General features: G+C 45.4%; 5 protein-coding genes across 12 annotated transcripts in view; 2 read left to right on the top strand and 3 right to left on the bottom strand.

The window, feature by feature from the left end:
- slc4a2b (solute carrier family 4 member 2b) overlaps nt 1–1,223 on the bottom strand; it is a 36,220-nt gene extending 34,997 nt beyond the window's left edge. The window contains exon 1 of one of the 2 annotated variants that reach the window (XM_061759012.1): nt 1,078–1,223. The gene's annotated coding sequence lies outside the window, so the exon portion shown is untranslated. The remainder of the gene's footprint in view (nt 1–1,077) is intronic. The other variant, XM_061759013.1, reaches the window with a different exon arrangement.
- Nucleotides 1,224–1,949: 726 nt separating this feature from the next.
- On the top strand, nt 1,950–10,415 carry si:ch73-173p19.1 (uncharacterized). 2 transcript variants are annotated; one of them, XM_061757599.1, is made up of 17 exons: nt 1,950–2,201; nt 3,126–3,232; nt 3,326–3,468; nt 4,535–4,698; nt 5,113–5,283; nt 5,354–5,594; nt 5,697–5,801; nt 6,148–6,282; nt 6,518–6,835; nt 7,033–7,275; nt 7,389–7,487; nt 7,579–7,772; nt 7,982–8,156; nt 8,235–8,391; nt 8,537–8,690; nt 9,371–9,482; nt 9,544–10,415. In XM_061757599.1, the coding sequence occupies exons 1-17, from the start codon at nt 2,181–2,183 to the stop codon at nt 9,720–9,722; spliced, it is 2,718 nt and encodes a 905-aa protein (XP_061613583.1). In that variant the 5' UTR covers nt 1,950–2,180; the 3' UTR covers nt 9,723–10,415. The 2 variants fall into 2 exon arrangements, with proteins under 2 accessions (XP_061613583.1, XP_061613582.1); XM_061757598.1 differs by having other exon boundaries at nt 5,354–5,801.
- A 20-nt stretch (nt 10,416–10,435) lies between these two features.
- On the bottom strand, nt 10,436–18,476 carry abcf2b (ATP-binding cassette, sub-family F (GCN20), member 2b). 2 transcript variants are annotated; one of them, XM_061757602.1, is made up of 16 exons: nt 18,342–18,476; nt 15,612–15,767; nt 15,314–15,526; nt 14,976–15,158; nt 14,716–14,887; nt 14,168–14,263; nt 13,994–14,096; nt 13,819–13,914; nt 13,139–13,258; nt 12,840–12,929; nt 12,646–12,756; nt 12,258–12,320; nt 12,004–12,132; nt 11,740–11,943; nt 10,759–10,879; nt 10,436–10,638 (listed from the first exon to the last, which is right to left on the bottom strand). In XM_061757602.1, the coding sequence occupies exons 2-15, from the start codon at nt 15,748–15,750 to the stop codon at nt 10,760–10,762; spliced, it is 1,839 nt and encodes a 612-aa protein (XP_061613586.1). In that variant the 5' UTR covers nt 15,751–15,767; nt 18,342–18,476; the 3' UTR covers nt 10,436–10,638; nt 10,759. The 2 variants fall into 2 exon arrangements, with proteins under 2 accessions (XP_061613586.1, XP_061613585.1); XM_061757601.1 differs by lacking the exon at nt 18,342–18,476 and adding an exon at nt 16,806–16,951.
- chpf2 (chondroitin polymerizing factor 2) lies at nt 17,098–22,878 on the top strand. The gene is made up of 4 exons (XM_061757600.1): nt 17,098–18,478; nt 19,361–19,925; nt 20,355–20,537; nt 21,466–22,878. Exons 1-4 carry the CDS (start codon nt 18,183–18,185, stop codon nt 22,720–22,722), a joined length of 2,301 nt encoding a protein of 766 aa, XP_061613584.1. The 5' UTR covers nt 17,098–18,182; the 3' UTR covers nt 22,723–22,878.
- Nucleotides 22,879–23,536: 658 nt separating this feature from the next.
- The window catches only part of smarcd3b (SWI/SNF related, matrix associated, actin dependent regulator of chromatin, subfamily d, member 3b), a 29,970-nt gene continuing 26,581 nt past the window's right edge, over nt 23,537–26,925 (bottom strand). For all 5 annotated transcript variants that reach the window (XM_061757605.1, XM_061757604.1, XM_061757603.1 and 2 more), the window contains one exon: nt 23,537–26,871. In XM_061757605.1, coding sequence (XP_061613589.1) covers nt 26,818–26,871 — 54 coding nt within the window. In that variant the 3' untranslated portion in view covers nt 23,537–26,817. The remainder of the gene's footprint in view (nt 26,872–26,925) is intronic.

Raw genomic sequence — 26,925 nt, 5'->3', positions numbered from 1 at the left:
GTTTAAAGCAGATACATATTTGCAGCTCAAACATGTAGTTATGAATAGGGATAATAAAGAGGCTAGACGAGACGAAATCCATTTTTCCAGGTCGTAGTGGTAGTGGTATTTGATTGACATTCAGCGGACACGCCCATAGCATTTGAGAGCGAAGACGACGACTTGTGTTTTCACAATTTTGAAGCCTCATTTCATACACTCAGCAATTATTTGAATCATTTAAACTTGGCAAGGTTGTTAATGACACGGTTCGCTGTGGTGAGTCAAACGTAGACATTTATTCTGACTTTAAATGTAATGTTGTTGAGTTTGAAATATTGAAGTGTCTTGGGATCACAGTTTGAGGTTTGTTTAGGGTTTAAACTATTAACAGATGCAATTCTACACATTGTTAGCGCAATGTGGGCACCATTATTCATGAATTTTCCTGTCCGGTCTGGGTCCATCACCCCTGAGAATATCTCACTGTATTAACATTAATGGCCTTCCTTCATTGTGGTTATTGCTTCTATAAATGTGACATATTTTACTATTTGTGGTTTTAGTTTATGCACCAGTGAACAATGAATGAAATTGATAATTGAGCACACACACACTTTTTGCTCTTCACACAATCCTTGCCTCCTTTCATCACATAAAGCCTCATTATTAATCAATAAATGGATGCTAACACACAGCAATAACATTAGCCATCATATTTGGAGGGGGTAGTAGAGTACCCGCTAGCTTAAAAGAGACTAATCTACCCCATCGAAATTCTTGTTCACTGAAAATCCACCTGCCTCAGACCGCAACAGCGTTCCAAGTGGGAACACATTTCCAAAGACTTTGTTAATAATAGGCCGAGAAACAAAAGCGAACTCATTCAAACATGTATGTGTGAGTTTATGGAAGTCAACTCAAGTCATCGCAGGTCCACTCGCAATGTGTGTTTGGGCAACAATTCAACAACACAGACAGACACACACACACGGTGTTCAACATAACCGCGACTCAAAGTCAATTTAAGTGTGTGATGAAGCTGAAATGACAGAGAAATGGAGACTTGTTCCCACGGCGCTCCCAGGTGGTACTCACCTCGAACTCTCGCCCCGCTGGCTGGCTGGATGACTTGCTCTCAACCGGTGTCAGACAAGCGATATTAAAATGTATGCTACTTCCGGTCGGTTGTCAAAAATATTAAGGTCGTTCTCGAGTGCATTCGGAGGTTTACTTTTAAAAGCGGGTAAACTTAGATGTTTTAAATTAATATTTACGGAAAAGATTACGAGTAACTAACAGACACAACAAAGGAGTGTTATACAAGCATGGGTTTCTAACATCAAAATTTATTTTGAAATGAATATTGCAAGTTCCAGTTCTGCTTCAACCACTTTAACACCGGCGTCTCCCGGCGATGCAGTCTCTGCGCATGCGTAAATGATGCTGGACGATTCGGACAAGAGGCTGCAGAGGGGCGGGCCCTGTTCCGTTAGGATGATGATGATGATGCCACGACCTTCAACTTGAAATAGAAAAACCTTCTTAAATATCCCCAAGGAAAGTCATGACTGAGTGTGGATTCTAGCTCATCCACCGTGCTGCACTTCTCCGTATCAATCAATAGCTTTATTTAACAAGAAAATAAAAACCCACTAAGACCGATGTAGGCCTATCTTTTTCTTGTTCCTTTTTTTTCAAGGGTGTGTGAAATTGGCTTTGTTATTTTCATATTTGATGAACAGATGATTATTCCAAATGGTGAATAATCAATGCAAGATTACCCTCGGGACGTTAGATTTAATTTGACGCTGTCACCGTTTGATTTCGACTGATTTCTGTGGTGGATTGCTGCAAAATGTTTTGCTTTCACGTGACTTTGTTTTTCTGCCAAACTCGATCAAAACGAGCACATCGTGACGCCATAAAGCAGCGCTTTGCGATCAAAGTTACTTTTAGCGTTATTTGTGATTAAAAGACGAGTTAGTGTACATTCGAGACTCCTCCGGTTGGTTTGTTGTTGTTGTTGTCCTGCTGTCAATCAAAGAGGGGCGGACGCTCATCTCGAATCTGCTAGTTTAGCCGATTAGCCAGCTGCGATTTCTTTAGCTAAGCAGCCGATGCGGGAAGTCCAACAAAAGTTGCCGTTTGGTTCCAATTCGGCTTCTTAATTTCACGCCAGCGGCTTTCCAAAGGCGGACATGAGTTCTTCGGGCTCCCCGGTAAGCTTGAAACAACTCGCCGAGTGTTGTGGCGTCGCGCGCGGGCATATTATTAGCACGCCAGTTAGCCTCGGTGGCTAAGCTAGGTGTTGTGCTAACAACGGCTGTGACTGGCAGGCGCTACCAGCTTGCTAAATTACATACAAACAAAGACGTCAGTTCATCGAGCTCGACTGATGCTCACATTTTACTTTGAATTAGTCAGTTTTAAGTTGAAACTGTTGGGCTAATACGTTGTTTCGAGAGTTGACTACAAAAAAAAAGTGTCATTGACATTGAGAGCAACAGCGAGTCACAGCTTTGCTACTGGAGCAGCTCAAAAGTAGGTATGACGTATTTGCCATGACATTCATTGCACATTCTGTTGGCGTCATCAAGCCCATCTTCAGATCCCTCAGCAGCAGTTTGAGACCATGCAAACCACTCCAATTAATGGAGTTCCCTTTTCAGGTCTGGGATGAGATCCTGCCCCAAGTGAGGGAAGAATGCAACCAGAGATGGACAGGCGGTCAGTCGTGGTGGAAAAATTTGATCCATCGACGTTCCTGCCCTTTTCTATGGCGTTTTTTTTTTTCCTGGCTCAAATTTGAAGGCATAGGCATTTACCATGCTTTTCTTTCACTTGAAAAATCAGAGTTGCTTGGTTACAAGGTAAACTATAGTATGAAAAGCCACAAAATCGTCAGACACATTTGCAGTAGGCAAGAAAATCCTTCCAACTGTTTCCTTTACAGTGCCACCTGGTCAGTGCAGCGTAATCCCGCAAAAGCCGTGAAAATAACACTCAATTTAGTGCAACGTTGGTCATAAAAGAATTTTCATGATGTCTGAGCTTTTAGACCTGGATGAGAAGCTTCTGACAATCACTGCTCATGTTAAATAAGGCATACTCATTGTTTTGTCATCTTTGTGACTGTCTTGCAGACAATTGGGGAGCTATTCCACACGCTTGGCGAAATGGGCTTCACACCGGAACAGATCCAGGCAGCAGTGCAGGCCGGTCATTTTTCCGTGATGGACGCGGCTGAGTGGTGAGTGTGTCCACATATCTCATAAATTGTGTCCCGTTAGGTTTCAAAATGGCCACCTCTGTTTTTAGTAAGAGACTGTTGCTTTTTCAATAGGCTCCTGCAGGGTCATCAGCATCCACGACACAGTTTGCTCAAGCAGCCGACGGGGCCAGCGGAAACGGCTTTTGCGGCTTTCAACCCTCCTATAGAGCCGGCCAGCGCGTCCGAATCGCGTGCATCTGCTGCTGACTTTCCAGGTATGACATCCACTGGACACAGCATTGCGTTTCTCACTTTTAATCAAACTGTCTTATAAAGGAGACATTCCAGCCATCCATTTTCTATAGCAGTGGTTATCAATGACCTCTCTTACAGTATTCTAATTTATTGAGATTATTATGCATGTTTTTTCACAATATAAAGGTCCCATATTTTACTCAACCAACTTTTTCTCGTATTTGCAATGTTATATTAGCACTATGGTGCCTCAGTAAACATGTGAAATATGAATTGTAATCATCCACGCGTTCCTGAGTTACAGATGTTTTTTTTATGGTGAGACGCCTGAAATCAGGTCATTGGAATTTCACGATCTTATCTGCGTCACTTGTGAAGATCTCCGCCTGCCTCTCCGCTCCCGGGCCAGCGCAGTCAACATAACAAACGCGTGCGCTCACAAGTGGTTGTTCAACACGGAGGCAACCAATCCGAGGAAAGGGGGCGGTCTTAGCCAGTTATGGATACAAAACTGGGTCAAACAGACGTAGCTGTAAGGTGGGGCCTTTTCTGGACACTCGTATGACAAAACCAAGGTTTTTTTTTTTTTTTTTTTTTTTTTTTTTTTTTAATAAATGGAATTGACAATTTTATACTAAGTCCATGTCAGAGAGTCACTCTATGGAAGTCTAAATAGTCAAAATATGGGACCTTTAAAACAGTTCCCAGGTGTCTTAAGAAAACGATGGCATGCTTTCATGAATAAAAAAAAAAAAATTATAGACAGCTTCCTTTTCACCATGTCCTCCCTAGCTGTACTGTGACATCACAGTACAGTGATGTCACAGTACAGCTAGGTACAGCTGTACTGTGTGACACAGTACAGTGTCACAGTACACTGTACAGTGGGGAAAAACATTCAGAACAGCGTGCTCAGAAACATTTTCGGAAGTATTATTTAATTACACACTAGATGGCGGGGACAGGCACGCCAGAGAACAAACTATCGTATACAAGTTATTCAAAATATTCACTTTTCCATTCAACATAAATGTGCATTTAACATGTATATATATTTTTTAATTATTACCTTTCATGTTGTCCCAGCAAGCGGCTCATTAGTGCTGAGGCCGACGCAGAAGATGTCCCCTCCGTCCCGAGAGCTGCCCCCTGTCGAGTCGCGCATCAAACAGGACAAGAGCGACTTTGAGGAGCAGCAGAGGCAACGCGTGGCTCAGGAGGCCAGGGCGGAGCGCCGACAAAAGAAACAGGTACTGAACGCCGTGGCTTCGTCATCGGAGACATTTTGACTACATGGGGGCGGAGAGACAATATAGCGATATTCACAGGCATTTTTTCGTCTTAATGGCTGTCTATTGTTGTACTAGAGCGCCTCCAACTACCAGAGACAAAGTCCTTGTGTGTTTTTGACATACTTATAAAGAGGATTCTGATTCTGGAAAAAAAAACGACTATTACTGCAGCTAACTGAGTCAGTTGTGAAACTCTTCCTGTGTCAGTATTATACTGCCCCCTGGTGGCCAAGTTGCATACATCAGAATGAGCACATGATTTGAAAGTGTTTTGAGTAATGGTGGTCGCGGAACAAATTCAAGTAATAAAGTCAAGGCAGCATCGTTCCTGTCGCAAGTTATAATTTTGACAATGTCCGTTCTTCGTTCCAGGAGCGAGAGTTGGTGCTGAAACGCATCGCCGATGATCGGAGGAGCTTGCAGGAGAAGAAGGGCAGCCAGTCTGGCGCTGCGGCAGGGGCGGCATCTCCGTCCAGTGCGAGTCAAGGGCAAACTTTGGGTGGGAAGGTTCAAACTAATGTGGATAACAACTGTATCCTCATGGTGAGGTTGTAAAGACGGCCGAGTTGTGTTGATGCGGAATGCCGAATTGAAGTTGTCTTGTCTGCTGCAGATCCGGCTGCCGTCCGGTGAGTCCATGCGCGAACGCTTTCCGGCTGACGCCCCGCTGCGCAGCGTTGTGGAGCACATTACCGGACGTCACCCCTCCCTCCCCACCTTCTCTCTCCTCCAGGGGTTCCCACGGAAACGCTTTGGGGAGGCCGAGCTGGCCTGCTCGCTGCGCTCCCTCGGCCTCACGCCCAACGCCGCTCTTTGCATTCAGACCACTCCCCCGGAGACCCCCCAAGACCCGGCCGGCCCCCCGGAACCCGCCTCGGTCGGGCTCGACCGGCAGGCGCCCTCTCCGGTGCGGCCTGCTCCTCAGGTCCCTGTCCAGGAGGGGGCAGGAGGGCCGGACCTTGCCATACCGCCTCTGCTGCCCAACCACATGTGGGACGAGGCCGCCAGTCTTGCGGGGATCCCCGGAGGTGCTCCTCTGCATGGACCCTCTCACTTTTGGGGCAAGTAGTGACTTTTTATCCCGAGGGGCTGAATAATAAGTATTATTTGTAGTTTTAAAAGGATACACGCTCTCATCTCGTGTTAATTCATTTATTATATATATTTTTAAGTGCTTTATTTTTTTTAAGTAAGACCAAAATGTTTATTTCTGATACCATCTACTGTAAAATATAAATGAGTCGTACCCTATGCAGACACATATTGAGGAAATGTACGCATCATTTTGTGTCATGATGGCTGTCGTGCATGAAACAGTAAAAACGACTTTATTGCACATTAGTGTACAGTCGTAGCCCAGCTATGCATCGTAACTATATCATTAACACACAGATGGTTGTTACACAGGGCGAGGCCAAAAGTTGGTTCCTGGCAATCCTGAGGAAGCTGCTGACATACAACTCGAACAGGAAGAAGAGGAGGAGGAGGAGGAGGAGGAGGGAGAAGAAGATGGAGAAGAGAGAGAAGCGCTTTTGCTTAACGGTACTAAACACATTTCACGGACAGATAATGTCCCTGCAACACGTGTGTATGTATGGCAGATTAGGAAATACCCAAGTTAATACCCCCATTTGGCCCCCCACCCCAAGCCAGCCAATCAGATTGAGTCTCGTGTGCTTGTGATGTAAGCACAGGAAGCCAGAGCGCACCATTGCTGCTCGGGGGTTGTTAGGAGAGCGAGATGTTGATTGCAGGTGGATTGTGTGTGTTTGGACAGCTATGCCGCGGCTGCCTTTCTTCCCGGAGAACAGGAACCGCAGCGGCTTCGAGTCCCGACACCGCTGGCCCGAGCAGGGCAACCGACTCAGAGAGGCCCCGGAGGACGCGGCGGCCGAACCGGAGGACGCGGCGGATCGGGCGGCGCCCGGAGCCGCCGGTCAGGCCGCCGTGGAGCGTCTGCAGCGGGCGGCGCGGCGCGAGGGCCCCGGCCACGACACGTACGGGCAGCCGCTTCCGCCCAAGAGGTCCTTCAAGACCCCCAGCGTCTCCTCGCTCTGTGCCTTGGCCACGCGCGCCACAGTCCACCTCATGACGGGTTGGTTACCTCTCACGCGTCATTCGTTGGCGACACAGACACTGTCTTGTGTTTGTGTGTCTATGAGCATGCATGTTTTCGTCCATACAGTATGTGTGCGTATGTTTTTCTGATGAAATAATGAAATGATTCATTAACAACTCTGTGTGACTGTTAATGTGTGTTTGTGTCTGCGTGTAAACGTCCGCGCGCGTCAGCTCCCAGCATGCAGTACAGCAGCAGTCTGGCCGGCCTGACGCCCGAGCTGGCGGAGCTTCTGCTGAGCCACATGGCCCAGGAGCGTCTGCTGCGCCCGCGCAACCTGGAGCAGTTCTTCGGCTGCCCGCTGCAGAAGTTTGTCCTCAACTGCTACCCGTACGCCACCAACGAGCTGCTGCGCCAGCTGCGCGCCTTCACCGCGCTCAAGCACCTCAGCCTGGTCAACTCGCCGCTTATCACTGGTACAAACGACTCCACCTGGCTTCAATCCAGTTTAATCTGATGGCATTTAAAAATGTATATTTCAAAATCCTGAAATTGAACGAACTCCATATTTAAACCTGTTTTCATCCAGATTCTGGCTTGTCAATCCTGTCCAGCCTGGTTAAACTGCAGTACCTCAACTTGGCGTCCTGTAGCAAGCTGACCGACTCCTGTCTGCAGTACATCACAGGTTGCAAACTCCTTCCAGACACGCTCAAACGGGATGAATAGGTTTCGTAGTGCCGCATGTTGTTACGCGCGTAATCTGCTATTGTCTTCAGGTCTGAAAAGCCTGTGCTTCCTGTCGCTGGACCAGACCAAAGTGACGGACGCGGGCGTGACGCTGTACCTGCGCTCGGCGCCGCCGTGCCTCTCGCAGCTCAGCCTCAACCAGACGGCGGTCGGCGAGGCCACGCTGGCCGCGCTGCCCGGGTGCGCGCCGCAGCTGCGGATCCTCAGCATCAAGCAAACAGAGGTAGCGCGGCACAACCGCCACAAGATGGCGCAGGGTGTCTTCGAATGCCACCTCTTCAACAGTACAGCGATACCTCAACTTGACAAATTAGATTTTGAAAAAAATCTTTTAAGAAAACCTTCAAATTTTAGCCTACAGCCGTTTTGTGTGTGTACTTATAAAAGCTGCGTCGCTCACCTAACACTTGTGACATCATTGTGCGGGCGCAGGTGTCGGACGTGTCTGCGCTGTCTGAGCTGACGGGCCTGCAGACGCTCAACCTGGACGGCACAGGTGTGACTGAGGCCTCGCTGGCTCAGCTGGGCGCCCACCCGGCACTCTCGTCCCTCAGCCTGGCGGGGGTGCGCGTGTCGGACGGCAACCGCACCCTGCAGATCATATCGGGTTAGCGCCGGCGTTGGTTTCTGAACCCCGAGAATTCCACGTCTCGTCTCTGCTGAATGTGGCTTCGTCGTCGTGCAGGACTGCCTTTGACTCACCTGACGCTCCCGGGGCGCCACTCGGTCACGGACGGCGGCCTGGCGTTCCTGTCGCGGCTGCAGCTGCTGGCGGAGCTCGACTTGACAGATTACACACAAGTCACGGACCAGGGAGTACAGCACCTCTGCACTATGATCAGGTACACGCATACAGTATGTCCTATTTTGTCCCTCGTTATCTCATGTCTCATTATGTTCCACGTTGTCTGCGTTTGTGCAGGTTAGTGATAGACTACGGCGCGTACCGTGAGGAACCCTCACGGTAATGTTTGTTTGTGTGTGTAGGTTAAAGAAGCTGTCGCTGAGCAACACTCAGGTGACGGACGCGGGGCTCCCCGCCTTGCGCCCCCTGCTGGAGCTGCAGGAGCTGTGCTTGGACCGCACGGCGGTCAGCAGCCGAGGAGTGGCGACGCTCATCACCTGCCTGCCGCACCTCCAGGTCCTCTTTTGCGACTATTCACCGATTACGCGCCGCCCTCCCTGCCGAGGATTGACTTTATCCGGAGTCTTGTAATATTTGTTGCATTCTTTAGACATTTTTCCCCTCCAAGAATAACGTATTAAAATCAAAGTTTGTTAATTGATATTGCAAGTAACAAAATAGAAAAATAGTAAAATACATCATATGCATCAATATATTTTATTATTGTTTAGGCAAATTATAAATAATACCATTTAAAAATGAGAATACAAATTACATAAGTATTTTAAATATATTCGGAACTTAGTTATTTGATATTAATAAAAATCTAAAAATAGATTTGACGTATTAGTAAATTAAATATGGAGTGATGAGTGAATAATGTTTAAAATGAAATTTAAATGCATTTAATTAAATTGGTTGACTATTCCGTAATCAACTTTACCAATGTAACATTTTATTTAAACAATACCATTTAAAAATTAAATGTATTAAAAAATATATATATTTAGCATGTATATTTAAATTGAATTTTTACTCAAATATACTGTTAAGTGTTCGAACTCATTTAAAAGCCACTTGTTTTAGAATTGGTTAATTATATAAAATAGACTGAATTATATTAAATTATACAATTTAAAAATTAGTGATTTTAGTATTTATTTATTTTTTTTACCTGACTGTTGCTGTTGTTGCAGGTGTTAGGCTTGGCCAGCACTCAGGTCGGCGACAACGTCGCGAGGCGAGGTCTCATCCACTGTCCTCAGCTGCTCAAGTTGAATCTCAGCCGCACCAGAATCACAGATAACGGTAAGCCCACGTGCTCTATAACACGCCATAAACGTCATAGTGTGCATTTCCCCCCCCTCAGGCGTGAAGTTCCTGGCATGCATGCGTCTGACTCAGGTGAACCTGGACGGCACCGGCGTGAGCCTGTCGGGCATCGCCGGCCTGCTGGCCTCCACGCACATCAGCAGCATCCGCGCCAGCAACACGCGGGCCGTGCCCCTCGACGACGTGTCCGACGACGACTGGGAGGCTCTCTCGTAGCAGCGAAAAACGTTCCCCGTCTTACTCAGTCTCCACCTTTGCACTGTTGGCGCTGATGTCAATCAAGCATGCTTAAAAATGTTAACAACACAAACCTTGCAGCCAGCTTGAAATCAATTTAAGGGGTCCTCGGTTTATCACACAGTTCAGTTCCTATTTTGACCATAACTGGTATTAAAAATGCTATGTATCAAGTTGATCCTTTAAAAAAAAATCGAGAATTATGGTATTGAAACTAAGATTTAACTGTTATGTTCATTTCTCAGGAGCAGCAAATGCGTTCCTGGGTCAGTTTGACACAGTAGTTGTGGTCAATAACTAAGGTCCATAATTACACCTTCAGTGCCATAGATATAAAACAATCCAATGTAAAACGGTGAGTACACAGCTTGTCAAGTCGGACCATTTGAAACAGGGCCCTCAGTATTCCAAAAAGGTTTTAATGCTGTGTTACCTCTAGAAAGCAAAGAACACTCACACCACATTTAAACATACGTTAAGTGCTAAGTAGCTTTGTCATTTTATGTTCATTGTACAACACAACAAGGACCTTGGTTGGGTTTTCCTAATTCCATGTTTTGGGTTGCATTAAAATGACAATCCAGCATTTTGTTTCTAATTGTCACTTACCTTGACAGCAGTTTTCTTGATCCTTTTCCTTCAATAAAAAAAAAAAGCCATAGCAACATTTTTTTCCATGTTCTGTTTATTGAGACGGACCTTTATTGCATTACATTGTTAAATAAGGTAGAACTTCTTTTACACTGAAAGAAAATCAACTTCTAAATATGACGTAAAAGCTCCTGCAGAAATGATCTAACAGAACTTTTGGTGGTGGAGAAAGTAAAAACTCATGAAGACTGCACAACGGAATGCGTCCCACAATGCACTGTGACTCAGCCAATCTGAGTGCAGCCTGAGGAGAAGGGGCGGGACAAGAGGGTGGCGTTAAAGCGTGGAAATAGCGCACATGTACGCAAACCCAGCTTCCCTTCCCAGGCCAAATAAACGTCGCAAGATAACGAGAGTGACTCACGTTAAATGTCATGCGCTTGCTGCTTTTCGATCTTGGATTTCAAGTGCTCCTTGTACGCCAGGATGTCCCGGTTCCACTTGGTGATGGTCTGCTTCTCGCACACCCAGATTTCTTGGGCCACCTGCAAAAACAGCAAGTGGTTAGGAAAATCCAAGGCACAGTTGTAGGATTTATTTATTTTAAATATCGGGGAACCTATAAAATCGAGTAATGTGACACCAAATGGCTGTATTGAAGCAGACTTGGCCAATTAATGATGAAATGTGTCATTTTTTTGCAGGGATTAACATTTAAAGATGCATATTTTGCAGAATCAGTTGATTTATTAAGATGGTTTTACAGTCAAATCCTAATTTGACTGATAGAACGTACTTGCGACAACAAAATTCATTTTGTTCCATTTTAAATATACAAGTAGGACACTTTAGTGATTGTAAACCAATTGCAACTTCTTTAAAACTTGATTGATTTTTTAAAAAATGTATTAAGTTACTAAAATTAGAAATACTTAAATACAAAAATACGTTTTATTACAATATTTAATTGCATCTGTATTAAATTTTATATTAAAATATTCATAAAAGTATACATTTGTAGGATAAAAAATACATTCAATACTACTACGATCTAATAACATTTTAACTAATAAAATCATTTTTTTATACATGTATAATTAAGAAATGAAACAAGTAAAAAAAAGCTAAAGGCAAATTGCAGGGTAAAAAGCTTTTTTTTTTTTTATTTTCTAATTTTAATTATATCAATGCCACTTCAGAATTGTATTTTTTTTTGCACCAAAAATGTAGTTTAATTTTTTGGGCATTATAAAAATGTGGAAAATCTCATTTAAGGTGATTACAAGGACTTGTGGTGTCCGGTTTTCTATTAGTCAATGTATGAAATTAGTTAAAAAGTCCTCCAAACGTGCATTAGCGCAATCTACAGGAGGGAAACCCGTTTGCGGCCTTGGGGTCGGCCTACCTGCTGGATGAGCCTGAAGTCGTGGCTGACGAGCATCATGCCGCCATCGAACTCGTTGATGGCCTCGGCCAGCGCGTCGATGGTCTCGATGTCCAGGTGGTTGGTGGGCTCGTCCAGGAACAGCATGTGCGGGTTCTGCCAGGCCAGCCAGGCGAAGCACACGCGGCACTTCTGCCCGTCCGACAGGTTGCGGATGGGGCTCACCTGAGGGCGAGCGGAAACTTGTATCGCGCCTCGGAAGATTGCGACGATCCCGATTCTGACCTGCTGCTTCCCCGTGAGTCCGTAGCGGCCGATGATCTTCCTCATCTCCTCTTTCTCCTTGATCTCGGGGAAACACTTCATCATGTACTCCAGGGGCGACAGGTCCAGTTCCAGCTGCTCTGTCAAGTGCTACGATAACCGCAAAAAAAATTCAAAAATCAAAAAAATTGATTGCACTCGTTGCTTGACGAGAAGACCACACACACTTCCGTTTTTTTTTTTTTTTTGGGGGGGGGGGGGTGTCTTTTTCCTACCTGGTGATATCTGCCGATCTTGACGTGAGAATGTTTGCGGATCATGCCGTCTGTGGGTAGCAGCTACAATGAAAACAAGCGTTTTGTTGTTGTTGTTTTTTTATTCCTCCCACACTCCTGAAGAGCAAAACTGTTGACACTTTTGGACAATTAACTTCTTGTGTTGGTGTCAAATGCTCTATATTTAAATATTTAAAAAAAACTAATAACACATGCAAATTCCACTTTAAAAAAAATAACTAAAAAAAAAAGGGGGGAGGGATAAGGCCAGCAAGGCAATGATGTTCATGGGTCAATGTGACCCTACTTTACATTTAATCATTAAAAAAATATTTTTATTAACTAAAAAAAGGGGGAAAGGCCAACAGAATAAATGTATTTTGCTTACCTCTCCCATGAGCAGCTTGAGCAGGGTGGACTTGCCGGCACCGTTGGGCCCCACCAGAGCCACCCGGGTGTCCAAGTCGATACCAAACTCCAGGTTTTTGTATATGTGCGGCTGCATTCGGTGTGCAAAACGTACAGCGTGTGAAACTAGACAAATAAAAAAAGGACTAAAGAGCTCAAAAGGTTCGTGCTCACCATGTTGTCACCGTACTTGAAGCTCACGTTCTGAACCATAATAACAGGAGGAGGGATCTTCCCACAGGGAGGAAAATAAAATGACAGCGTCTGCGCAAACAGATTGCTGTTACTATTGTGGCATGCGTCACAATTCAAAACAACACGCTACTTAAATGTGTTTGACTTAAGTTAAATACAAATGAACCGTGTACTTGGGCAGCGATACTTAAGTTAAATACAAATGAACCGTGTACTTGGGCAGCGATACTTTCACACACCAGTAGAGGGAGCCCGCGTAACCACACTCTTGAGAATACCTTGTCATTGACAACTTTCTCAGTCAGGCCCGAGGCCACCATCTTCTGCAGCGTCTTCTCTTTGCTCTGCGCCTGTCGGGCCAGCTTGGCAGAGCCGTGACCGAACCGGGCGATGTAGTTCTAAGGAAGGAAATTCATCATATTAATAGAACAGGTCACAAATACACCAGTAAAAAAAAGAAATAAAAAAAAATATATATGTTTTTAAAGTTAACTGCTGGTATTCAATTATTCAAAAAATTATAGGATTAAAGAAATTCATTACATTTCTTTTTCTCATTAATAAAAAAAAATTGACATTCAAAAAATACAATTTTAAAAACAAAAAATATTAAAAATTATTGCTATATAAATGACCAAAGTAAAACTTTTTATTTTAACTATTATGAAAAAAATGCAATTTCATTCTACTCATGGAAATTAAAATTTGTTTTAAAATGTAAGTTTAATTTTAAAGAAATGGTAATTATGTAAAATATTCTATTATGTAATTATTTGTGCATTATTCTATTTTTTAAGTACAACTTAGTTAATTTAATAAATGGTGGAAATTCTATGTAATTAATTCTCTTTGACATTATTTAAGTAAGTATGATAATAACTGTTCATTTAAGTGCATTTAAAAAAAAAAAACCTAAATGAAAAAAGTACAAAAAATAATTAGCAGTAGGCGTGTTTACCTTCATGTGTGTTATCTGGTCCTGCTCCCAGTTGAAGCGCTTCATCTGGTTCTCCTCCAGCTCCTCTCTGGTTTTCACATACTGGTCGTAGTTACCCTGAACAATCACAAAGAACACATCAGTTTTTCTCCCTTTTCTTCTGCTTCACTTGTCCAATCGCATGCGTTCATCTCACCGTGTAGTACTTGAGTTTCCTCTGATGCAGGTGGATGATGTTGGTGCACACGCCGTTCAGGAAGTCTTGAGAGTGCGAGATGAGCACCAGGATGCGTTTGAAGCTGACGAACACGAAGAGGGAATCAGTCAGTTTGTGTGCGTGCGTTTACAAAATGGTTTCCGCTTGACTTACGATTTGAGCTCCTCCTCCAACCACACGCACGCGTCCAGGTCCAAGTGGTTGGTGGGCTCGTCCAGCAGTAACATGAAAGGTTTGATGAAGAGGGCTCTGCAACATGCGCATTAAGGACAAGTACTTGAGTACTTTTACTTGATTTTACATTTAAAGCACTTTTACAACAGTTGTTGAGTTTCACTTTTTCTTGGGCCTTTTGTGTGATGTCATTGCATAATGGCAAAAATCTTTCGAGCGCAATTCTCTGCGTAACTTTTGTTTAACAAAAGTCCGCTAACACTTCATGGGGAAACGCCATAGATGGGCTAACATCTATCAATTTTGAAGGAGTTATAAACCTTAACTTATTTTTTAGCACAATAAGGTGAACCCCACGCGGCCCAACCACGAGTAGCGAAACTCCGCAAATTGACTCATTATTACCAGGAAAAAAAAGTGGGGGATAGCCCTGACCCACCAAAAATTAAACCGGAATAAATGAGTGTTTCCGCATAAAAACAGGAGACCCCCCCCCCCCCCCCCCCCCCCCCAAAAAAAAATTTCACCTGGCGAGTGCGACGCGCATTCTCCACCCTCCACTGAAGTCCTTTAGCTTCTTCTGCTGCATGGCGGCGCTGAAGCCCAAACCATGGAGGATCCGCGAGGCTCGAACTTCCGCTTTGTCGGCGTCCAGCTCCTCCAGACGCTCGTAGAGCTCCATCAGCTTCTCGCACTCGGCTAAAGGAAGACAGGAAAAAAAAAGTACAATGCACATTTTTGTTCAGTTTGCTGACCGCCGATCGATGAGGTTTTTTTCCCCCCGTACAGTCTTCGTGCGCCAGCCGCTCCGCCTCCTTCTCCAGCATGATCCTCTGCTCGTCCACTTCCATGACGCACTGCAGCGCCGTCTTATCGCTGGTCGCCATCTCCCGGGTCAAGTGGTAGATATCGATGTGCTCCGGAATGGGGATTTCGCGGTGCCCGATGGCCGAGAGCAGCATGGACTTCCCTGGAAGACAAAAATGAAGAAACCACCAGGGGGATTTTAGTAACAGTCAAGTAGATCCTTAGCGACTGAACCATGTTGCAAATAGCGAAAAAACGCGAGTTAACTGACTAAGAATGTCCAACTGCAGCAATGAAATGACAGCCGACCGCGCTCACCCGTGCCGTTCAGGCCGATGAGGCCGTAGCGCCGCCCCGAGTTGAGCTCCAGGCTGGTGTCGACCAGCAGCTCCTGGCCGTGGAAGGTGAGCGACAGGCTGCTGATGTGGACGTCGGTGCTGTTGGGGTGCGAGGCCAGCACGCCCGTCACTGCGCGCGCCTCCGTCTTGGCCAGCTCAAACTCGTCCAGCTCCTTGGTCAAACTGTCCACGCCTGCGTGACAAAACGGCAGCGATGTTTCAACGCCGCACTGATTGTAAATGCTCGACTGTAGTTTATTTTTATTTTTTGAATTTACCGTTACTGACTGCTCCGTTGGGCTGACTCTCCGCCCGGTCGCCCTCGCCGTTCATCTCTTCCGGCTTCTTGGTGCGCTGCCGGGCCTTGGCGGCCTCCTTCTTCTTAGCCGCCTTCTTTTTGGCTAAATCGGAAGGCATGGCTGCGCTGTTGTGGGCTGCTCCACCAAAACAAGACAACAGGTCAAAAGGTCAACCATCTGACACCATGTTGTCAAGGAAACATCACAAAGATGCTTCTGCCAAATTTGATGTAAATTGTTGTTAGTTTGACCCACCACGATGGCTCATACTTCAAACGCTACTTTTGATCAATCTTAACTACAAATGCCTCCACTTTGCTCTTATGTATTCCTTACTATGTATTTTAATAACTCACTGAGTGTTAATTATCAACCCTTCATTTTTTTTAATGCCTGTTTGAGGTGTTTATAAGCATTTTTATTCCGTTCGGTCTTCAAACTCAATTCTAATTGGTATATTAGGTTCCATGTAAACCAAGCTATTATTATGTTGACTGTTTGTGTTCAGCAAGGTTTCCAATGATAGCAATATTTTGAAAATGGGATAAAGTTATGGAAGTTTCAAACAGGGGTTTCACTCACCTAAAATCTCACCCCTATTGTCTCAGGAAAATGATATGTTATAAAGGAAACGTCACCACCGAGTCATTTGGACATTTATAGACAATAAACGTTGCCAAAACGTCACTATTTGGGTAAATAAAATTTAAAAAAAAGAAATTAAAAAAAAAACCGAGTGGTGATTTTAAAAAGGCTTTCATGCAAATAACGTAAGCCTTGTGTCCCACCTGCTTGCACGTTGTTCTCACAATGCGAGCCCATGTAGCCGGTTAGCTTCACATTGCGCGGCGCCACAATTAAACTATCATTTTCCGAGTGGGTCAGCTCATGGCAACAAACCCCGTCATCACTGTTATTTATTTATTTTTTTATTAAAATGAGGAAGTCCCTCTTAACGGAATGGTGCTAGCCCCTGAACCTGAGCGAAGGCTATCCACCATAGATAGGCCACAAAAACAGCGAAACGCAAGGCCCCGGCGAACCGGCTCCAAACGTTACGAAGTCGGCGCTGTACGCGAATGTAGCGACCTCCGCGGTTGCCCCGGAGGACACAAGTTCACGTTAGTAATGCGGGCGGCAGTTGTTAAGCGGCCGCCAGGTGTGTTTTCTCACCTTATTTACGATCTAGCGGGCTCAGGAGCACACAGACTTCGCGTGTTCACTTCGCCGGGTGGAAGAAGCCGCTAGCCGGACCGACCGACAGACCATATATGGTCAAAAGGGCGGAGAACGGGAAATACATAATAACATAGTTAAAACCGCAATGCTTGACTTTGAGTGCGTGCCTACAGTGACGCGAAGCTAGTAAGGGCAAAGTCTTCCGCGTATTCGATCTAAGATGCCCGCACATTGTGCTGTATACGGTGGAACTGATATTCAGTTTTCACAGGTAGAAATATTCTGGGGACTTTATTTAATTTATTGATAGGACGCGTTTAGGCATTGAACGAAAGGTAACCCTAAGCAAAATCGGTTGAGAAATGAGCAATTTACGACTTCGATGTCCACACATTGCCTTTCATGGGAACGTCGCCCCTGCCAACATGGCCGCCACGTGGGCACGTCGATTACCCGGCTTGTTACGGAACGCTAGTGAATCTTGTGTTCTCTCCATGCATCTCTCCAAGTACAAGTTACCTAAAAAAATTTTTTTTTAACTAAATTCTAATAAATATAAATAAATAACACCAACTTGTGATTATGTGATAGTATCGTGATATTAATATATTATAACCATACTGTATGGTTTCGGTATTCGATAATTCTATACAGCGACGCTGCGTGGCTAGCCTATGCGGCAACTGAGCGCCGATGCTCGGTCGGAGATGAGGAGGAGCACCGAGGAAGTGGCTGGAAGTCTTGAGCGTGGCAGCTAAAAAAGAAAAAAAAAAGAGGAAGCGAAGACAGCGAACGGAGACATGGATGCGGCAGCTTGACGCCGTTTACCGACGCCCACGGATGAAATATTTCTTTAGTTCGGACGATGAAAAGCAGCACAGAAAAAGGAGCGAGACATTTGAGCTAGCCTGTCTAGTTGACGTTGTTCCTTTTTTCGGCTAATACGGTCGGTGAATGCGACAAACGTTGGTTACTTTATGCCTATCATTATCGCGAATATAATGATTTGACGACGTAATGGAATGACGCGTTGTTAAATGGTAGCCGCCGACGATTTTTTTTTATTTTTGGAAGGTAGACGTCGCTAGCCAAAATGAGACTCAATGAAGATCAGGTTCTGTAGCCCATCTAACCGTTGTACGCGTGTTCTAAACGGTGACAGTGACACGAGTACGAGTCTGTGTGGATACCTGAAGCGTTAATTGAAGTTCTGTTTTTGTGAGGCAAACAAGTTAAGGGAATAAGTGGACTTGTCAAAATGGACCCGAGTGGCTCCGTTGTAGCTCGCTTCGTTTAGATGTACGTGGTGTGGTTACATGTATTTTTGCAAATCTTCGCGAGGTTGTACTCAACGAAACCGAAAATCGAGACATGCGGATTTCGTCGATTTTGGCCATGTTCCGGCCGGCTCTCCCCTTGATCCTCGGGCTGTCTCTGGGCTGCAGCCTGAGCCTGCTGATGGTGTCCTGGACGCAGGGGGACACCGACGACGCCTGCGGGGACGAGCTGGCCGACGGGGGGAAGCTTTACCTGGGCAGGGGGGACGCTCAGAAGGATCCCAAGGATGACGGAGGAGGAGAAGGCGGCGGCGGCGGCGACGACGACTTCCAGCCTCGCATTGTGCCCTACCACAAGGACCCGAACCAGCAGCACAAGAAAGTCCTGAGGTGGGTGCGGGTCCTTTGAGGCATCACATGACATCAACAGAGGTCAGTGGCCTCAAAGAACGCCGATGACGTCACAATACGGAGCACTGACACGTGCCCTAGTGGGTTGCACATCCGCTTCACAGTTTGGAGTTTCGGTGTTCAAATCTCGGCTCCGGCCTTTTCGTGTGCCGTTTGCTTGCCTTGAACACGTACAAGTTAAACATTAACACTGCGCTTCAATATCGGGGGAAAAAAACAATTGAAAGGGGTTTAATTAACATGTATTACACATAAAAGGTAAATAAATGTCGTGCCAAAATAAGTTTAAGAGCAAACCCTTCTTATAGCTTAAATGCAAATTACTCGAGTACTCGCCAGTTCCGAGCGCTGATACCTGATAATGCAATTGTGATCAAAGGGTGTTTTATGTTACTGAAATATTGTTCAAAAACACAAACTTTTCTGGACCATGCCTTTCTAGTTTCTGTAAAATGTAACACTTTTAAGAGTAACAGTTTGTCACTGCTGACATTTTCACAAGCAACTGCGTGTTTTTCTGACAGTCTTGCCATTTTACCGAAATGTAACCTGTAAAACAAGGTATTTGAGTTACTTGGTGTCAACGGGGGCATTTTTTAAAATGCAGTAAACACACTAGATAGGAGACAAAGAAGAAATAAGAGACGAAGAAGAACAGAGAGTGTGGTGGATACACACCTGGGACAACATGTTACCTCTTTGTGTTAATTACAAAATAAAGTGAGTACAAAGAAATACAAAACTGCTTCTGTTTACTCGACATGCTGCGCCATGATGTGTTTTATAGAAACTGCTAAGATATAGATTTCACAAATTATCACCACAGTTTAGCCTAAGCCATTTTTTCCTCGGCTCTCGCAGAACCCGCTACATCCACACGGAGCTGGGCATCCGCGAGCGCCTCCTGGTGGGCGTGCTGACGTCCCGCGCCACCCTCAACACGCTGGCGGTGGCGGTGAACCGCACGGTGGCGCACCACTTCCCGCGCACCTTCTTCTTCACGGGCCTGCGCAGCCCCAAGGTGCCGCACGGCATGGCGGTGGTGGCGCACGGCGACGACCGGCCCGTGTGGCTGATGTACGAGACGGTGCGCCACCTGCACCGGAAGTACGGCGACGACTACGACTGGTTCCTGCTGGCCCAGGACGACACGTACATGCAGGCGCGGCGGCTGATCCGGCTGGCGGACCACCTCAGCGCCGGCCGGGACGTCTACATGGGCCGCGCCGAGGAGTTCATCGGCGGCGAGGAGAAGGCGCGCTACTGCCACGGCGGCTACGGCTATCTGCTGTCGCGCGGCCTGCTGTCGCGGCTGCAGCCGCACCTGGACGCCTGCCGCAACGACATACTAAGCGTGCGGCCCGACGAGTGGCTCGGACGTTGCATCATCGACTACCTCGGCCTCAGCTGCGTGGAGGTCCACCAGGTGACGCGTCGCGCTTTTGTTTATTTTCTTTTTGTTATATTATTATGTTTGTAAATTACAGTATTTCTAAAGTTGCCTAAAATGCGTAAATATGCACTTGGGCACATTGACTGATGAGCATTTTAAGTGTACAGCAGAAATAAACTTAAAAATTAATTATTGTAACCCAATCATTTTTGAAAGAAAAAAATCCAATTTGAACTGTCTCAGTTTATAAAAGTATTCAAAATATCAAATCTTTTTTCCTGAAAGGTAGTGTACTACTGTAAATTAGGATTGAATTATTATTTTTTTTCCCTGTCTGATGTTTTTAGCTCATTAAACATGCCCCGGGTCAAATCGACCCAGGCGCATTTTTGCCGTTGCTGCCAAGTGAATGTAACAGGAGGGCGACGCGGACTTCCAAACTCGTCTGTTATCTCTCGGCAGGAGATGACGTTCCGCTACTTCGAGCTGGGCAAGAACGCCGACCCGGAGCGCGAGGACGGCGCTCAGTTCCGAGAGGCCTTCACCGTGCATCCCGTGTCGGAGCCCAACCTCATGTACCGACTGCACAAGCGCTTCAGCCAGCTCGAGCTGGACTTGACCTACGCGCAGATCCAGGACCTGCAGGTTGGGCGTCAAAATGGAATGCGAACACTGTGCCACCGCGCTCTGACAGCCCATTACATTAAAGCATTTCTATATTTATGAAGGGATTTGTTTTTGCACACAGCTGATCTAACTTCACATCGTGTGTATCGACAGTGAGGAGATCAAACGCTAAATAACATTTCCGGTTCCACTCAGATTTGAACTCAGGTCACTGGATTCAAAGTCCAGAGTGCTAACCATTACACCATGGAGACACACACACACACACACACACACACACACACACACACACACACACACACACACACACACACACACACACACACACACACACACACACACACACACACACACACACACACACACACACACACACACACACACACACACACACACACACACACACACACACACACACACACACACACACACACACACACACACACACACACACACACACACACACACACACACACACACACACACACACACACACACACACACACACACACACACACACACACACACACACACACACACACACACACACACACACACACACACACACATCTGTGTGGTATGACAGCACATGGCTGATGCTGTAAAATTGCTGAAATTTTGGCGCGCCTAACTTTTGTGCTAGTGCACCCAAGAAAACAAAGTTGGGCGCACCAGTGCAAAAAGTTAGTTAGCGCTGAATATAAAACGACTCCGCTTTGTAACGATGTCTGACAATAACGGCAACATGAGTCACCCTCACAGCGGCACGGCTCAGGCGGGAGAGAGGTTGTGGGTTTGATCCTCGGCCCCTGTGACCGTGTCCAAGTGTCCTTGAGCAAGCTACTGAATCCCGCAGTCACGTCATCATTAGTAAGGGGAAAAGGAGACAGTGTTAAAGCGCTTTACCCTCATCACGCGTTTGCGTCTACTGTGTGTGTGCGCGCAGATGCAGATCGGCAACCTGAGCGAGCTGATGCCCGAGGGCGCGGCGGGCCTGACGTGGCCGGTGGGCATCAACGCGCCCTTCAAGCCGCGCACCCGCTTCGAGGTGCTCAACTGGGATTACTTCACGGAGGAGCACATGTTTGCGTGCGCCGAGGGCTCGCCCAAGTGCGAGCTGCGCGGCGCCGACCGGGCCGACGTGGGCGCTGTGCTGGAGGTGGCGCTGGAGCGTCTCAACGCGCGCTACCAGCCGCGCCTGCGCTTCCTCAAACGTCGCCTGCTCAACGGCTACCGGCGCTTCGACCCCACGCGTGGCATGGAGTACGTCCTGGACCTGGCGCTGGAGGCGTACACCCAGAAGGGCCACAGCCAGGTGATCGCCAAGCGGGTCCACCTGCTGCGGCCGCTCAGCGCCGTGGAGATCATCCCCATGCCGTACGTGACGGAGGCCACGCGGGTGCAGCTCATCCTGCCCATCACGGCACAGGAGCGCGAGCACGTGGCCGCCTTCCTGGACACGTACGCCGCCAACGTGCTGGACACGCACGACAACGCCCTCCTCACTGTGCTCTTCGTCTACGACCCGTTCGAGGCGCAGCGCGTCAGCCGGGAGGACGTGTTCGCCGGCGCCAAGGCGGCCGTCGGCGAGGCGGAGAAGCGCTACCCGGACGTGAAGATCCCGTGGATTAGCGTGAAGACGGAGGTGCCCTCGCAGGTCAAGCTGATGGACGTCATCTCCAAGAAGCACCCGGTGGACACTCTCTTCTTCCTGGCCAGCGTTTGGACCGAGGTCAATGCCGACTTCCTCAACCGCTGCCGCATGAACGCCATCAGCAGCTGGCAGGTGTTCTTCCCGGTCCACTTCCAGGAGTTTAACCCGGCCGTGGTCCAGCAGCCCTCCGCCTCCCCCAACGCCGACTCGCTGCGGGACGGACACTTCGACCGGCGCGTCTTTGACGAGGCCTGCTTCTACAACGCCGACTACATGAGCACGCGCGCCAAGATGGCGGCCGACGCGCTGGACAACGAGGAGCTGCTGGAGAGCATGGACGTGTACGACGTCTTCGTGCGCTACTCGGGCCTGCACGTCTTCCGGGCCGTGGAGCCGGCGCTGGTCCAGAAGTACGTGCAGCGCCAGTGCAACCCGCGCTTCAGCGAGGACATCTACCACAGGTGCGTGCTCAGCAACCTGGAGGGACTCGGCTCCAGATCGCACCTCGCCATGGCGCTGTTCGAGCAGGAGCAGGCCAACAGCACCTAGGAGGCTTGGAAAGTGACTATCTTTCTACTACAGGCTCGCAGACTGAACTTGGTGGAGGGACAATGCTCGTCTTCTTGTCATAAAGAGCTACTGCAAATCCACCATTGACCTGCCTTTATGATATTGTCAAGTTGAAATAAAGTGGCGTTATTTGTTCGGGATTGTTGTATCGTTAGCCGCCGCTCTCCACTCCTGCCCGGTCCTCCCTCCCCCGCGACTGCGACGGCGCAAGATGGCGTCCACCTTGCCAAAGTAAAAATGAATGCTTCACTTCACTGCGAGCTGCGGTCAAGGGGGCGTTTTTCTTCCCCTCAACAGTGGGCGGCGCATTTTTGGGACACACGACACTCGACGTGTGGAAAGCCGTCCAACAATGCAAAGCTTGTGCGTGTGACGAGAGGTATAGCGCCACCTCTGTTCCTGTTTTCTTTTCTTTTCTTTTCTTTAAAACGACTTTGACGCTTATAGGAAGTGAACATGTAATGGAACTCATGAATTGGACACAGTTCTAAATTCAATGCAGCATTAGCTGGTTTGTTTTGAAATGACGATCCGTCTAGTAACAATTCCAGTTTCAAACTTTGGACCATTTGGAGGCTGTTTTTAAACAATGGCGTAGTCAAGGATTGGACTCCGTTATAAATTCAGTTCAGCATTGTCAGTCATTACTTGGTTGTTGTTTTTTTTTAATGACAATCTGTCTAGTGATAATTCCAGGATCAAGCTTTTGACCATTTGAAGGCTTGTCCCAATTTGGGACACGGCTATACGTTGTATATATTAAAATACGCACACACACAAAACACTAAAGACGTGTTGTGGCATTTACAAACTTTGGCAAGCGCTTCTTTATTTACATCCAGTCCGTCACACAAAGTCACAGCTGTTGTCCCTTTTGCTCCTCTTTTTTTTTTTTTTTTTTTTTAGTCTCAAAATCATCCATTTTTGTTTTTTGTGTTCAACACAAATGAGGAGCAGCCTCGCTTAGAAAAAAGAAAAACATGCAAAGGAAGCGAGCGGACGTGTTTGAGAACATTTCGTGAAGAGACGGTGCGAGTCTTCCCTACACCACAAGAGGGCGCTAATGAGTCAGCAGCTGTAAGACGACGAGAACAGAAAAGGAGCTACAAGACGACGAATGGTTAATTATTAATGCTTCTCCTCTAACTTGTCCTAAGTAAGAAAACACAGTTAGACTGCTTTGCTGGTAGCTCAGGTTATCAGCTTGGATTATTTTTTGGCAAAAAAAGTACAGAAGGCATTTTAAAATTATTATTATTATTTTTCTTTACAAAGAGTTAGGGCCACACTGAAAAGAAAAGAAATTATAGCACCAGTGTAAAGTCCTTTTTTTTTTTTTTTTAGAAGAAGAAAGGTTGTAAGGTTGTGAGAAGTTGTACATTTTCAAGAAAAAACGTTATAAGTAGTGTATTTTAGAACATACAAAGTTGTAATTGTAATTCATAAAGATGTACACTTAATCCCATAGGAACGAAGTTGAATTTTTCAAGATATGTAAAAAAAAAAAAAGATATACAGTATATATATGACTTAACACAAGATTTTCCTGGGGAAAAAAATCAACTGTTTTCTCATAATACTAAGTTTATATTTCCTGAGAAAAAACTTAATTCTTGAAAAAAATACAACTTTATTCTCGTAATATTATAGGCTTTTTATTTATTTATTGAAAGACTGATTATTCTTGTAATATGATGCCTTTTTTTCTTGAAAAAAGGAAAACTTTTATTCTCAGAAAATGCAATATTTTTCCCCCACAAAATTACTTTTTTTTTTTAAAAGTGCGTCACTCATAAAATTTGGTTTTTTTTCTAGAAAAAAAAATCTGACTGCATTCTCATAACATTATACCTTTTTTTGTGTGAAAATAACACAACTTTATTTTCAGAAAATGCAACTAACTTAATTACCATAAGATTCATATTTCTTTTCTTGAAACGTACAGTATAATTGTTGCGAGATTAGGCCTTTTTTTTATAGAAATTCTTGGGCTTTAATCTTGCCTTGCTTTTTTTTTTTCTAGAAAAAACACACACCTTGATCATTATTTTGTGTAAGATTACGACTTTGTTCTTGAAAAATTACATTATTCTTATAAGAATAGGGGTTTTTTTTCTTGAAAAAAATCTACTTCTTCACCTTTCCCCCCCCAGAAAAATGTGAATTTACTCTCAGAAAAATGCAACTTTATTCCTGTAAGATTGAAACTTTTTCCTGAAAAAGTACCACTATACTCTCATAAATAACCACTTTTTTTTCTTGAAAAATATAACTTCATTCCTGAAATATTATGCATTTTTTTTGTTGAAATAATTAATAATCCAATATTATTTGTGAAACAATCTAATTGAAGATTATCACGTTTTCTTTAAAAAGCACAACTTCATTCTTTGAAACTTGCACTTTATTCTAGAAAAGGCAATTTTATTTCCAAAAGAATTTCAACTATTTTTTTTTCGTATTTCGCCTTTTTCTAAGATACGACTTTGTTCTCGAAAATAAAGATTTTGTTTGGGGGGGGGGGGGGGATATGATTTTAGTCTCGAAAGAATTCCAAATTTATTCCTGTCATATTACATGTTTTTTTTTCCTAGAAAAAAACATTATTTTTTTTTTTTTAAATAAAAAAAACCTAAACAAAACACGACTTTATTCTCATACTATAATTTTCTTTTTGGCGTGGCCCTATAGTACTCCTTGGTACATGTTGACCAAGCAAGCAAACCGTACATACTGTATGCATGTATTGTATCTAAATATTTACAGCTAGTGTTTGATCCACGGAGCATGCATAGGCCAAGGTGAAGAAGAGTGTGTGTGACGTATGTGTCGCCCGTGATGACAATGAAGAGGAGGAGGAGGACAATTTACAGCACAGTGCAAAAAAAGGAAAACGTCTGCCGCATTCAAACACCAAACCTCCGTGGGACACAACCACATTTACATACAAGTCAAGTGTCTTCCTTCTTAAAAAAAATTAAAAAAAACACACACACACAAAAGGTGAAAGGTGAGTTCATGGAAAAAGGTGGGGACGTCTGGAGCGTCTGGCGTCCCACCATTTTACATTTCAAAGAACTGTCAGACGTGATGACGACAAACGATAAACGTATTTACATTCACATCTCTTGATAATCCAAAATTCACACACACACACACGCACACACAATACTCAGGTTCCATCTTGCTACATGTTAGCATCGCGACAGTTAGCATGTTCGCATTTCATCAATTGTCATTGGGGCTTGTGTTTGTCCATTTCTGCGTGAGCGATGACTTTGGTAACACCACGGTGACGCAACGGCAGCCGGCGGGCGCGCTCGCCACCTCGTGATTGGTCGACGACGATCCATACTTCAACTGATTTGCATAACACTGACGGGTGACTTCATGTTTGCGACGACAATACTTAAACGCGACACTTCGGAAGTGTGATGATTGATTTCGGAAGAGCTAAAATAAAGTGTGTGTGTGTGATAGCTGCAACCAGTAACTTTGCTGGTGTGATTAATATGTAACACGCACACACAGGCATATATTGTACCCTTATATTTCAAATACGCAAAGAAAAAGCTCACTTGTTGTATTCTATTCCCTTTTGATGAACTGAATTCTTCATGTGATGAGTTTGAACTTGTGTCAAAGAACGTACAAAAACCTCATTGTGGTCTCACGGCTTCATTTTACCTCCGCCAAGGACATTTCACTTTTAGCGAAAACGACTTGACAGAGTTCCAGGAATTTTTTTTTGTTTAGTTTTTTTGGGAGCGCGAGACAATTTCCACATTTTGTGTGTGTGTGTGTGTGAAATTGTTGCACTTCATTAGGTCACTTTACAAAGATTACGCACAATAAGATGACGTCACACTGAGAGGTGTTCCTAATATTTTGGTTATTTAGCTACATGACATTGGGACAAAATATTAGCGACTCAGCATGATTCAGTGCTGGTGTACCTAACGTTCTGACCTTGGCGGAGGTCTTCGCTTTCGACTCCAAGAATGCGGACACACACATGAAGATACACACATAAAGACACACACGTGACTGACTGCAGGGGGGGGGGGTCTTTGTTTAGGTGTTGCGGACCGCCAAGGCTTGCTCCAGCTCCTGTCTCCTCTGCTGGATCTGGTGGAAGTACAAAAAAAAAAAAAAAAAAAGATATATTAAAAGAAATAATAA

This window comes from Phyllopteryx taeniolatus, chromosome 20 (genome assembly GCF_024500385.1).
Source record: "Phyllopteryx taeniolatus isolate TA_2022b chromosome 20, UOR_Ptae_1.2, whole genome shotgun sequence".
Lineage (NCBI taxonomy): Eukaryota > Metazoa > Chordata > Actinopteri > Syngnathiformes > Syngnathidae > Phyllopteryx > Phyllopteryx taeniolatus.
This window is presented reverse-complemented; position numbering and strand designations above follow the sequence as displayed.